The sequence below is a fragment of the Columba livia genome, chromosome 20 (assembly GCF_036013475.1).
Source record: "Columba livia isolate bColLiv1 breed racing homer chromosome 20, bColLiv1.pat.W.v2, whole genome shotgun sequence".
Taxonomy (NCBI): Eukaryota; Metazoa; Chordata; class Aves; order Columbiformes; family Columbidae; genus Columba; species Columba livia.
This window is the reverse complement of record NC_088621.1, coordinates 2076145-2090887: the sequence shown is the minus strand read 5'-3', so window position 1 is coordinate 2090887 and position 14743 is coordinate 2076145. Positions and strand designations below refer to the sequence as shown.

The following is a 14743-nucleotide window of genomic DNA, read 5'->3' as shown; positions in this document are numbered from 1 at the left end:
GGGTTATACTTTATGGGAAGGAAAAGCAAATTGTTTTTCTGCTTTCCAAAAAAACAGCTGGAGTCAGCAGAACATCATCTACTGGGCAAATGAAAAAACAGACACGGCGTGACCTACCGAGCTGGGCCATCCAATCCCTACCGGCCTCGCTCCCTTAAAGATTAACTTCTCTTTCTACCGAACTTCAAAACAACTGAGGAAAAAATCCATTCTAAGCAACAACAGCAGCAATTTGAGCATGTTTACAATAGCAATGAACATAATGAGAATGCAGAACTAACTGTCAAGAAGAGCAAAGTTTCCAAGCCTTAATGACAGCCCGGAGAGGTCATCCAAGAAGTGAGTGCTCGGGAAAGTCCTTCCAAAAGTACAGCGACCCAAGCAAGCACCAAAAAACATCTCATCTCAGAACAAACTTTACTCGGACTATCACCCGCAAAGATATAGGGGAAAACCCACTGGAAACTATGTTAAAAGGTTTTAAGTGCATGGTTACTCTCCCCCTCTGTTTTACTGAGAGCACAGGAATCCTAGAAGTTACTTAACGTTCTCTAAAGAGCTATACAAACGTCGCTTAATGAGTCAGCAAAGAGAAGGCATGTTTATTTTACATTATTTTTCAATTACTTTTATGAAAGTCTCTACCAGCCTTTGGAGATTCATAATAAACAGAATCACCTCCTCCCATTCTGAAAGCTCCCACAGTCTGCACTTCTGACTATTGTATTGATCTGTGCCGCTACAGAAAACTGGGGCACTGGGATTTTTCCAAAAATGCTTTGAAAAAGCTCATTCTCAGCCCCAGTGGGGCAGCGGGACACACGGACAGCGACACGTTCCTCCCTCCCGCCGAGCTCGGACACAAACGGCACGACGGGAAAACGCTGAGAGAGGAACAGGCTGCCCGAAGTTTAAAGATTAAGCCGATAAAGAACAAAACGTGAAAACTTGAATCATCTGGGCCAGGGCAGCTCTTCGTCAAGCTCTGCTGCTTTTCCATGAGGAAAAAAGCTTGAGAAGAAGAAATAATCTATATATATGTATAAGGATCTATATAAACCCAGAAGCTCAGTGTGGGATGGAGAGTTGGGGGCTGAACACCGCAGGGTTCCTGATACCCACAAAACCTGCCAGTCTGTACTTCCCACCCAAGCACATGGCCTTTGGAATCCACAGGCACTTAAATCCTAACGGCATCGGCCTTTCAGCAGCTCTGCAATCAGGATTTGCCCGATGCTGCAAAGCCAACCCACATTTTGGGTGTGTTGTACCCGCGTGCCCCGCTCGCTCACCTCCGGGTGACAGATGTGCCCTACGGCACTCTGCCTATACACCAGATATAACAGCGACGTGACCTGCTCAAAATAATCTGCAATGCAGGCAGAGGACCAGTATTTTAATAACCATTTTGCCCAGAAGCGAGCACGGCCATAATGAAGACTGTCATTGCTTCACTTGGTCCTTCTTTAGAAACACCCTGCGCAGCCAAACGGCTCCATTAACGACGAGCTAAAGACGAACTTGTCACGGCAAAGTACTCAGACCTAAAAACGCAGCAGAAGGGAACATTTCTGTCCAGAACAACCCGACACTCGCAGTCAGAACTTGCCTGAATGAAGCCAGAACCTATTTTCAGTTTACATAACGACGTGGCTGAACGCGGGCTCCTTATCCCGAATACAACCACAGCTCCTCCTCAGACCTAAAGCATCAGGAACTGCTGCAAATTACTGTGTGAATTAAAGCTGAGAGAACGAAAAAGCCAAATCAGAAGCACCCAGAACAACACTGCTTCTCTTCAAACACATCCCAACACGTTTGTCTTAACACACTGCGGGTTGTTTCTTAATTCCACAGCATATTTTAAGAACCTTTATTCTCTACACCTATTCTTACAGTCCAGGAGGGTATGGGAAAAAAAAAGTCAATCTGTTTGTGATATTTGACAGGCTTTCAGCCCCTCTGCCTTGACTTTGTTTTTACTTCTTAATGAAAACCATTTTAGTAAGTTCTTTTCTGACTTTTTTCCACCCCCCTGCCAGTTTAATAGGAAAACCTCCTTTTCCATCATTTTCCCTGCTTTGTTTTCCCCAGTTCTCTCTGCACTGACGCACACTCACCCTCTTTTGGTACCAGTTATAAGAATTATCTTCCTAGCACTTGTTTTAACGGATGCTCCACACCTGTATCTGTGAGCGACGCAGCCCAGCGCTGTCCACTCTCATTTCAAGCCCCTTTCCTGTGTTCATACAACAAGTGGGCACGGACAATAATATTATAAAACCTTCTTAGGATTCCATCCCTAATCCCGACCCACGCGAGACGGTGCATCCCTTTGGAGGCCCATGACACTACTTTCCAGTCACTGGATGTAGCTTAAAACCAATTGGTAATGTTTTTTTCTTGTTCTTATGAAATATCCAGCACTCTATAGCAATGAAATTGCAAAACCTCATTCTTAAACCTCACAATCCAAAGCAGCCAGAAAACAGATCCCTGACAGAGAATATACAATAAATAACGAGTGGAGTGATACTTGGTTGCAAAAGCATTGTTTATTCCAAGGGAAACAAATCATGTATTTGTTTATAAACCGTATCAAGTAATACTGTTTATAAATTCCTCCGGGTCCCTTCTAGATGAAAGGCCCTATGTAAACGTTATTACCCTTGCACTGTCACATACTTTCCCAAACTCTTCTATTGTTCTTGTACTTCCTTCTGTTTAAGTATCACCCATAAAAACGGAGCGAAAGAGCAGAACGGCAGCACTGCACCCACTGGGAAATCACGCTGGCCAGCCGGGCCTTGTGCTTCAGATCACAACGGTGTTAGCGCTGTTGAAACACTAACCGAAAAATCCAGAAATCCAGCGAAAAAGTAAAGCCACAAACGCTACATGAACTGTCATCACCCTCCCTTGAAGAGGAATAATAATGATGATGATAATAATCTCAATACACATCGTGTTCACAACCCTGCAAAGAGCTGCAGGTTGTGCTGCCTTGGATCAGAAAAACTCAATTCCCTCATCCAAGCTTGGGAAAGGACCCAAGATTTATTATTATTATTGCTAATGTCATTACTATTATTATTATTATTACAGAGACCTCCTTTCCCTGTCAATTCTATTGTGGCAGTTTTAAGTATTTTACTGTTATTCTACAGGTCTAAGATCAACACCAGACCTTTTACTGAAAATACCTGTGGCCTTTAATGTTCGTTAGGCTTGGTTGTTTAATTTAGCACAGATTTGACCGACTTCGGCACAAACTACATTTTCATCTCATTTTTACTCTATTTTTTTTGCTCTGAAAATCAGACAGTGATAAATAATCATGTTACTATAGAGGCTGCTGTTCCTGTACAGGACAATGTGAGTAAGATGCTTTGCTTTGGCCTTTCACATGAAGGCTTTGGGTGCTTTAGGTAAAAATAACTTACACAGAAACACACAGCCCTTCCCGTTCTCTGTATTATTTTCAACTGTCAGCCCCAGGAGATGTGACAGATACACATCTCGGGCACCAACGCCGCCTTGCCGTCTCTATGCAATTTTTCTGTTGTATTTACACTTCCCTGCAATAGATCAGAACACCCGGCAAGCAACCAAGACATTCATTTCCATACATCTACTGCGTTGTTGTAAAGACCTGTTCAAAAAGTATTTCAACATTACCGTGATTCCCACATGCAGGAAAACTGCTCTTCTAAACAACGCTGTGAACGAGTAAAACCACGAGGAAATCAAGATTTCTCAGGGAAAGCAGTTACAAATCACATGGAGTGTGTGTGTGTGTATATATATATATATGGGTTTATATAAAAATAAAAACTGCTTACATACAATTGACAGGAACACACTTGGCTTCTCTTCACTGATCAAACAAACCTTGTGAACCAGGAGCTCCAACTCCCACCTGCCTTAAGGACTTTCCATCTGAACCAAGGAGTCTCCCTCCACAGACTGGAATCCCATCAATTATTACACCGTGTGGGATATTCAGGATAAATTCCACTCGCTGCCCGCAGCCGAGAAGGGAGACGGACAAACCCAACGTCTTGAGAAACGTAACTCTTCAGGCATTAAACCTTTTCCTAAGACATCCAGTGTTTTCACTTCAAAGCGGAGAGATCAAACTGCTCCCTGTGCGCTGGTGGAGGAAACGGCATTCTAACAAAAACGCACCAAAAAGCCTTGATGACTTCCAGATCAGAGCCGGGACAAACTGAAACCACCGTATTCTTGCACGTGAATGTCAGCGAAAAGAGAAATACGCCATCCCAATTGCAAATTAGAGTATCAAACACTGTTTGTTTGGGTTTTTTTGTTTGGTCGGTGGGGTTTTTTTAATTTCTTTTGAGAGGTGCAGCTGGGGTACATTTAACATATACTGAAGAATTTTTGGCTTGTGGTTAGGCAAGTCTTTTGAGACTTTCTATACAATAAAGTACTCTGACTAAAATCTGGAAAATTACCTCTTAAGGCTCTAGCTGCACAGCATCAATAGAAACGTGGTGCCAGCTAATGGCTGCAATAACTGTCTCCATCCCTAGAGAATAATGGATGGAGAATATATCGATATGAGGAGTGGAAGGGCCAGCGAATCTGAGCAGACACGTTATCGGACACAAAGATGATGCCACATGTATGATGTTATCTGGGATAATCTTTAGTCGGGGCCCAGGGGGTGGGCAGGATGTTCTTTGCAGAGCAGAGTGTCCATCAGGCCATACTCATCATCGGCCGCGTTCCACTAAGTAAGCATTTCTGGAGAAGGGCTGAGGGAGCACTGATGTAATAGAAATCAATGAAATTCAGCTTTTCTGCATCTATTGTTTAGAGCGAAGCAGGGGAAAAAAGCCTCTACATCACTTTCATTCCTGATCGGTCAGTCATACGCAGTATTCAGAAAAAGGCTCTGAAGGAAATCGTAAGTGAACGACAATATAATTCTTAACTACTCACAAATCTATTTCAAATCTGCACCTTGACATTCCCAACTACCAAAGGAAACACATTCTTACTAGAAGCATCAAATTACTTTTTTCAGTTTGGCCACGTGGGTACTTAAAGCAGCGTGGGATGGGAAATTACCGTAAGGCTTTATCCTTCCCTCTCTTAACGAATCAGAGCTGCTCCCAGCACAGGACGGCACAGAACGCGATGCCCAAGGCAAGTTACCGCCCTGAGCTCTTTGCAGACTGATTCTACGCCTTTCCTTAGCGGACATTTCAAAATCAGAATACCACACGGGGTAGATTACAGGGTATGCTGGTGATTTTTCTACAATATCCACAGTATGTTTCCCCTTCAAGCTTAACACGCGTCTCAAATTCAGCCAGCAAGACCGGAGGCACCTGTACGCTGAGGTTTTGCTCACACATAAAATGTGCTGGCTCTCCGCCATTCGAACCAGCGCACTCCCACCTAACCATCTGCAGAAAAACACATACAAAATTAAAGATTGTACTAGCTCCCATTTGCTCAAGAAAAATCAGGAAATGCAAGAGTTAAACATCCCAACAGCAGCACCAACCTGACCATGTTCTACATCCTGAATATTTTATGGTATATTTATTACAACAATATATTAAGCTACACATTCAACCACAAAAACAAAAACAGAAAGACAAATACGAGTCATGTGCAACACAGCTGCATTAGCGTTACTGAGGAACACCGAACTTCAGAAGTCCCGACACTGTTTAACTGGACATTCTGCCTTTAATTTCATGTATAAATAGTCAGGAAAATGGACAAGACCTGTTTAATTCCATTTGCTCTGTAGCTGTCTCGAGGTTCTACGGCTCCCACACCACTTTGCAGAAATAGATGGATCCACATCACACCCAATCTTGAAAAAATACTTGGTTTTCTCTACAAAGTGATTTACACAGTAACAGAAATGCCTTCAAAGGGCGAGGGATCCTCATTTAATATATTTGACCTTTTGTGCCATCACTCTGACCAAAACCAGCCAGACAACCCAGCAGAGACTCGTCTTGGGCCGGCCCAGGAGCACAGGACGGACCCAGCGGATCCTGGATGCTTCAGCAGCACAACCAAAGCGCCTCCACGAGCCTTGCCCAAGCTTCCTTTACCAGGATTCCTACTTTTCCAATTCAAACTGACACTGCCCTTTCCTATATTTTTTCCTATATTTTTTTCCTATATTTTTTTGAGAGGCAGCAAAAGAGTCCAGTTGGCTGAGTATCAAAAACCCGTGCAGATAAGTAGCTCGCTCATCTACATCAAATTTCAAGCACATCAGGAGAACTGAAGCCTCTAAGGATTCACTCCTGGGCTGAAGAGATTCCAGCACATAGGAAATGTGAAGACAAAAGCTTTACTGCAGCCTCGGACGTGCCAGAGCGCAACAGCCGCTGGATCACAGAAGCTACAAAGTGCAACAACTAAGCTTCAAAACCCTCGGCGCGACTGTGCACCAGCGCAGGGCCAAGAGACATCTACCTTGGGGAAAGAAACCATCAGTTTTTATTTCTTTTATTTAATTTAATTGATTTATTTTATACTCCTCAAATTCTCCTGCTGTTCCATAAAAATTCACTTCGAAGCCGAAGTTATGGTTAGGAATAGAAAATGCCTGTTCCTCAAAACACAGTTTGTTTTTAAAAATAAACTGCAGTATCTTTCAGAAAATACAACAAGCAATACCTGGCATTAGAAAAGCACGAGACTCCTCACAATACACACTTGAGGGTTTTTATTTTTTGAGCTAAAATAAGCAATGCTTGTGCTCTGACCCCCTTTGGTGGAATAAAGAGGGGCAGGGAGGACCAGAGGACACAAGCAGCTCCTCTGGGAGCCCCAGCAGAGTCCTCCTTCCAGCCATCTATAGGAACAAACTGACACCTATTGGCAGCTTTCGTATTACTGCGTAATGCTGCTTTTCTTCAAATTGCTACAAGAAACAACTTCTTTTTCTTTCAATGCATAGGTAACCTAAACAAGATAATTTCAAACTTTTCCACTTGTGACTGAAAATACAGCAGGGAACTGCAGATTTACCTGTTTAACAACAACATTCAGATCCTTCCAAAGTGAATTATGATTGTTCAGTAACCTATGGATTTTAAGAGGCAATTCTAATTGATATCAGTAGCACTAGTCACTGCTTGCTTGGAAATAGCAGATTGTCATTTTTTCTGGGGTAAATAAATCCTTCCTCGGTGTTTAGCGTCACAGGTAAATGAACGACCCCCTAATCCCAACCACGTCCAGGGACAGAGCACAACACAACCGGTAGGAAACACACCGGTTTGCTCTGCTAACACACCAGTGACTTATTGCAGATGTTGAAACTCTTGCATATATTTGTGCAAGTGAACAAAGGGATTTTTCAGCTCCCTGTGAAAGTCATTGCACGTGCTCTGCACAACAGCGAGGAGCCACTTACAACAACAAATACACAAAAAGAGCCAAAGAGTAACACTTGGATTATTTGGGGGTTTTCTGAAGCAACAGATTTCCTGAAACTCCAAATGAAGCCATGGAGACCTGCTTTGAGGATATAGAAAGAAAAGCAAATAAACCACCTGTTTTATCTCACTCCACCACTAGAGCAAAAGGACTGAACCCAGCTATTATACATACTTGTAACGAAGAACTTTTTGGTGAAAGTACAGCTGTCAAAGGCGGCGATTTTCTCCTGCAGGACCACAACAAGTATCCTGAAAACACAGAAAAGGAACATGGACTTGAAGCATTAAATGCATCGGTTTAAAGATTCAATATCTAAATGTAATTATTTCAAAAGCATCGATATAAATTCGGCAGTGATAAAGTGCCAGGTTACCAATACGTGGCAGTTACTGAGGATTTTCTCTGGTCCCAACCACACAGGAAGCGCCCCGAGCTGATACAAACAGCAGATTTATGACACACCTCCTGCAGTAAAAGCTCCATTAAAGAATGGAATCACAAGGGCCCTGAAGGCTGTGCTGCCATCCAGAGACCTGGACAGGCTGAGAGTTGGGCGGGGAAAAATGCAATGAAATAGAACAAGGGCGAGTGTAGAGTCTTGAATCTGGGCAGTTGGGGAATGACCTATTAGAGAGCAGTGTAGGGGAAAGGGACCTGGGGGTCCTGGGGACAGCAGGATGAGCATGAGCCAGCACTGGGCCCTTGTGGCCAGGAAGCCAATGGTACCTGGGGTGGGTTAGAAGGGGGTGGTCAGTAGCTCAGAGAGGTTCTCCTGCCCCTCTGCTCTGCCCTGGGGAGACCACACCTGGAATATTGTGTCCAGTTGTGGCCCCTCAGTTCCAGCAGGACAGGGAACTGCTGGAGAGAGTCCAGCGCAGGGCAACAAAGATGCTGAAGGGAGTGGAGCATCTCCCGTGTGAGGAAAGGCTGAGGGAACTGGGGCTCTGGAGCTGGACAAGAGGAGACTGAGGGGTGACCTCATTCATGTTTACAGATATCTAAAGGGTGAGTGTCAGGAGGATGGAGCCAGGCTCTTCTCGGTGACAACCAATGATAGGACAAGCGGTAATGGGTGCAAACTGGAACACAAGAGGTTCCACTTAAATTTGAGAAGAAACTTCTCAGTGAGGGTGGCAGAGCCTGGCCCAGGCTGCCCAGGGAGGTTGTGGAGTCTCCTTCTGTGCAGACATTCCAACCCGCCTGGACACCTTCCTGTGTAACCTCATCTGGGTGTTCCTGCTCCATGGGGGGATTGCACTGGATGAGCTTTCCAGGGCCCTTCCAACCCCTGACACTCTGGGATTCTGTGATAGAATAAGCTCTGTTCTGCATCCCAAAGTCTTTCAGGACTCTTTGGTTTATAACAGCTCATCTCTATCCAGAAAGAAGGAGAAGCACAAATTCTTGGAAGGAAGGTGGAAATCAAGGGACATTTTCAGATGACAGATTTGCAGATGGAGAACACAAACACTTTACTTGCCAAAAGAATCAGAGGGCGGAACATGTAGCTCAACAGGAGGGGTTTGGATGTGTTAAGTCATACATGGAATTAATGTGGGATTTGTCATTTGCTTGTAGCTCTCTTATTGTGAAAAAGATTCTTCCCCACCTCCTTCTGATTCATAAATGCCCATTTTTAAAAGTTATGAACTCTGCATATATAAATTAATATTTCTTTTGGACAAAAGAGCAGTTTTAGTTAAACAGTAGATCTTCCAATTGCTTAAACTGTAGGGCAGAAAAACAAAATAAAACGTATCAATTCTGACTTCTCCCACAAGGCCTAAAAGAAAGTTAACCAATGAAGAATGGAAAGACACTGAATGCAGCCCCTATGTATATTTGATTGTAATATTTCCCAATCCTGGAGATATTTTGTTTTCGCCTCTCCGAGGGTGCACTGTCTTCCCGCATTAATGAAACCGACCAGACGGATGATTCCAGAGTACAAATACATAAATAATAAACAGTTTTCCCTTCTTCTGCAACTCAAGTTTTATTTTAAATTCAAATTTTGGACTCCATTAGTCTACACTGCAGTTAACGCACCATTAGCGCTGCACTTGGCCACATTTAATGCATTTTCAATCTGAAACACTGAGCTTGCCTTGGATAATAACAGAACCCGATACGTTCCAGCAAAGCCGCTACGCTGGACACAGCCACGCAGCTTTGAAGTAGCTTTGCCATTTTTACCACTGAGGAAAAGAAACATTAGCACCTGGAAAGGCTCTTTAGCTGGGAGAGACTTTGAACCATGATTTGCCTTTGGAGTGTTTTTACAATTGGATTTTGCTTCTGCGAGGAGGCCGGGCTGGAAAGATTTACTATCAGCACACGGCACACTGGGGAACGTTCCGTTTTCCAGTTGCACAGGTCAGCGCGGGACCCGTTCCCGGCACCGAACCATCACCAGCTCAGCCCTGCAGGGAAACCCGAGCGAGCAACCGCACCCACGGCCGCAAAAAGTGGATTAATGGGGATAACACACGCTCCCTTCAACCATTCGCACCACCAAGACGTCCTCCTCGTTATTAGATTTGCTGCGGTGTTAAAGATGTTGGTTCAGTAGCACAGCTTTCCTTCTGTAATTTACACTTGTAATTTAGTCATGAATGCCTGGATTTTATGGTACAACGATAGAAATGTCTGTTTAACAAAACCTCTGTGGTGTTTTGTTGTACTCAAACTGAAATATTACTGGAGAAATGGAGAAGCAAAGCTATGTCTACAGCAAAGTCAAAATAATAATACAACGAATGCGCTCCCTGATTTCATGACCAAAATTTTACGTGCCCTAACACAAAAAGAATATGCAGTAAATATCCTTACCTTTTATTGCAATGCAGATCATAGATGGGAGTTTTGAACTGTATGGACTTGACCATCTCCCCCGTTCGCAAAGAGTAAAGGTCCACACAGCAGTACGGTGGGCTCGTGCTACAGGGAATAAAACAAGAGTTTCACGTAAAGACGGATTTTTGTACAATTATTTTCAATTATTTCAGTCTATATTATTTAGCACAGCAAGGGACAAATCCAGCAGAACGCTAGAGAACAAAGGATCTCCTACATTAATGGAAGGTGTGATTAAAACTGAATTATGATCTCCGCAACAGTCAAGAACCTGTATTGTGCAAATAACTCTCAAGCACTTAGTTTCCTTTGCCACAAATACGACTTCGGCACATCAGATCTGACCAGAAAAATACAAGTTATTTGATAGGCATGAAATCTTAGACCACATTCTAGTTATTCAAAAAAATATTCTGCAGTAACACTTTCCTAAAGGGAGCACGTACTGCCCTCTGCAACAGCCGAGTCTTGTGACTTGATCTGATAGAGACACGTCACACACAATCCATATTACATCTCTGATGGGCTCTTGTTTGAAACCCCATAGATCTTTTCAACCGTTCTGTGTCACTTTTATCATTTTAATATAAATAAAACTCCGAGGCCATTTCTTAATAAAAAGGCTCGCTTTCTTTGGAGAGGGAGAAAGCGCCGAGTGTGCCGATAGGGCCGGGGAAGGCAGCGGTGGAAACCATTTTACAAGCTGAGGAGAGGCTTTGATGTGGCAGTTCTCTTCCATAACACCTTTTTTCCCCTCCAAGAACGCATTAAAACTTTGGCTACTTCTAGGTCAACGAATACGAAGCAGCACAAATTGCCAGCTGTACAAACACATCGCAGGGGCTGGGGAAGGAGGGCGCTTCCCCCAGCCCATATCTGGTTTATTTTACAGAGTTTAACACAATTCCCAACAAAACACTTGCTTGTCTTTTGGAGCCGCTCAGGAATATTCCGGACAAGCGGAGTACAAACGTCAACTGTTCCCCTCGAAGGCCTCGAGATAATAAAATGGTATGTACAATAGGGATGCAGCAGGGAAACAATGTACGGTATATGCACAGAATGACAACTGGCAAAGAAATAAGAGGAAAAACATAATGTTGACATTCTGCCTAGTGGACTTCTTCCCAAAATCTACATTTTTCTAGGCACATACCTTGGCTAATAACTAGAGGGTGCTATTTATTACCTTTAAGCACTTCAAAGGCCCTTCAAAAACACTTTGGGAACAGTGAGATTTGAGTGCAGTTACTTGACATTAGAAGCTCATTGTGCTGGGAAACGCAGAACACCACGGCGAGGTCCATGTACAACCTGATTAAAGTACATTTCTTACCTACGGGAAATTGTTATTTTGATAAAAGGGTGCACAGATTCTTACTTCAAAACAGAAATCGCAGAAGTTGATACAGCTAAAATTATATTAGCATAACTGATTCCAATGATGGTTTCCATATAAGCCCATGTTGAACAGATCCATTGGGACTCGACGTCGAGCTCCATACGCACTTTCTAACACAGACTGCACCAACAAAACGATGGGCAATAATCCCACCATTCAGATTAATTCCATATATATTAGTGTGTCTAGTCCCCTAAAACTCCCTGGCCCTCTGCATCCCAGCTTTTCACAATAAAAGCTTGAAAACTCAACTCTGTAAGTAATTTTCTTACTTTCATTGATGCTACTTCACAGATTCATTCAGAATCAGGAAAAGCGGGTAAGGTTTTGAGAAAGCGACACCTCCCAAACCCGTGTGCGGGGCAGGGGAACACAAAGCAGCAGAGACCTTTTAAGTGGACCACAAATTGCAAAAAACATGGAAGCACTTAGTTTAAATAAGAAAAACCTGCAGCAATCTTAGACACGTGTCACTACACCTAATCCTTTAAAAACAAGAGAGGAAATTACTTGATACAGCACTAAAATATCTGTGTATACAGCACTGAAGTATTTGTGTTAAATACCATGAGATACAAATGTCAAACTTGTATTTTGCTCAAATATTTTGATCAAGTTGATCAGTCTAGTAAAAATAGTTCCATTTTATTCTCTTGACCAACCTCATTGACTTTGATGAGGACATAACAAGATGGATGGATGACGGCAGAGCAGTGGACATGATCTACCTTGACTTGAGTAAGGCATTTGACACAGTCTCCCACAGCATCCTCACAGCTGAACTGAGGGAGTGTGGTCTGGATGAGCGGGTAGTGAGGTGACTGCGAACTGGCTGAAGGGAAGAAGCCAGAGAGTCGTGGTCAATGGGGCACAGTCCAGTTGAGGCCTGGATCCAGTGCAGTGCCTCAGGGGGCAGTGCTGGGGCCGGTATCATTCAATATATTCATCAATTATTTGGGCGAGGGAATAGCGTGTACTATCAGCAAGTTTGCTCCCAAGCTGGGAGGAGTGGCTGACACGCCAGAAGGCTGTGCTGCCATCAGAGACCTGGACAGGCTGGAGAGCTGGGGGGGGAAGCAGGATGACCATGAGCCAGCACTGGGCCCTTGTGGCCAGGAAGCCAATGGTACCTGGGGTGGATTAGAAGGGGGCGGTCAGTAGGTCAGAGAGGTTCTCCTGCCCCTCTGCTCTGCCCTGGGGAGACCACACCTGGAATCTTGTGTCCAGTTGTGGCCCCTCAGTTCCAGCAGGACAGGGAACTGCTGGAGAGAGTCCAGCGCAGGGCAACAAAGATGCTGAAGGGAGTGGAGCATCTCCCGTGTGAGGAAAGGCTGAGGGAGCTGGGGCTCTGGAGCTGGACAAGAGGAGACTGAGGGGTGACCTCATTCATGTTTACAGATATCTAAAGGGTGAGTGTCAGGAGGATGGAGCCAGGCTCTTCTCGGTGACAACCAATGATAGGACAAGGGGTAATGGGTTCAAACTGGAACACAAGAGGTTCCACTTAAATTTGAGAAGAAACTTCTCAGTGAGGGTGACAGAGCCTGGCCCAGGCTGCCCAGGGGGGTTGTGGAGTCTCCTTCTCTGGAGTAGTTCTTCCAGCAAACATCAGGGAAGTTAAAATACAAATTGCTTAACACAAAAAAGCATTAGTTAATGGTATAGGCTTTCTCCCAGTGAAGCCACCAATATAGTCACCTCCTTTACTGGGCCACATTTTGTACAACTTGAAGGAATTTTATAGTTAAATGCAGCTTACAAAGGTAAGGAAAGGCAAGAGAAATACCGCGTTCTCACCACATAGAGCAGATGCAGAAATGGGAGATACCGTCCTGCAAACGGCACCGATTAAAACTTTCAGCGTTATTTTATTAATGCCTCATCTGTAAAATGAGACCATTACGCTGTACAAATATTCTATTAATAATTTAAATCACAATTAATTTTAAAAATAAGTTTGTGAGCAGCCATGCAGACAGGCAGTGAAGGGCCCACTCAGGTGATGTTCTGAATATATTACCCAGTCAGAGTGTATAGAAAGAATGGATTAAGCAAGACCTGTTTTAAGAATACGCCTTACAGCTTTTTCACAAAAAAAAGGAGCCTTGTAAACCTCTGGTTTGAATTACTGGAGAAAAATTTACTGCATTATGCATTTTAAATTATTTATAAACTGCAAACTTTAAAGCCAACAAAATATATTCATTCTCCTTCAAAAACAGATCAGAACTACAGAAAAGGAATGATTACATCGGATTTCTTAATGGTTCTACTTCTTGTGTTTTAATTGTCTTTTTCCTCACTTGAGAGATTTAAAAGAATCTCAACCATACACGAATGCTGGAGCTCAAACTCCCCTGACTTCTCCTCTGTATGTTAAATATTATTGTAGGAAAGAAAGAGAAGAAAAAGGACAAGGGCTCCCGAGAGCCCCCTGTAAGGCAGAAAACGGCATTTAGTAACAGACGCAAAGTTCAAATACCATCGAGTCGCAGTGAGTTACACAAGCGGCAGCCGTTGTGGAACAACAGATACAAGGGCTGGAAGTCAATGCAGTTTGTAGTCGGCTGCTCAAACTACGAGCGCAAAGCGACGGTCATTATTTAGGGAAAAACATATTAAATAGCATCTTTGAATTGACTGAGAACTCAGTATCTGATGGTGTTCATATCCTCAGGAATTTCAGGATGATTTAAGCTCTCTTTCTTTCTATTTTACAAGGAATTTCAAATCCTTCTTGCAGTATAGAATATAGGAATAACCTAAAACACCGAGGAGAAGAAAATATAATCCTGAACTGGTCTCTATGCCTATGTCACATTGATTTATAACAGTTATTTCTAAGACAGACAAAAACACACAGATGCAAACAATTACTCTATTTTTGTAGGCAACAAGTGAGGTGGGTGGTAACTGAGAAATTCTGAAAAATCCTGTCACAATATTCCATTTTTTGTGCAGTAACCCCCATCACACAACAAACGCTCGCCACATCAGAGGCTTTGCAGGGCCTGAAGGGCCACTTTGATTCCAGACCGC

At 43.4% G+C, this 14743-nt stretch overlaps 1 protein-coding gene across 15 annotated transcripts in view; it reads right to left on the bottom strand.

Moving 5' to 3' along the window:
- The window catches only part of BCAS3 (BCAS3 microtubule associated cell migration factor), a 284160-nt gene that overhangs the window by 247576 nt on the left and 21841 nt on the right, over nucleotides 1-14743 (bottom strand). For all 15 annotated transcript variants that reach the window (XR_010467329.1, XR_010467330.1, XM_065036752.1 and 12 more), the window contains exons 8-9: nucleotides 10279-10386; nucleotides 7618-7694 (exon numbers count right to left, since the gene is read on the bottom strand). Coding sequence is in view for 13 of the 15 variants with exons in the window: in XM_065036752.1 (XP_064892824.1) it covers nucleotides 7618-7694; nucleotides 10279-10386 (185 nt within the window). In the remaining 2 variants the exon portion in view is untranslated. The remainder of the gene's footprint in view (nucleotides 1-7617; nucleotides 7695-10278; nucleotides 10387-14743) is intronic.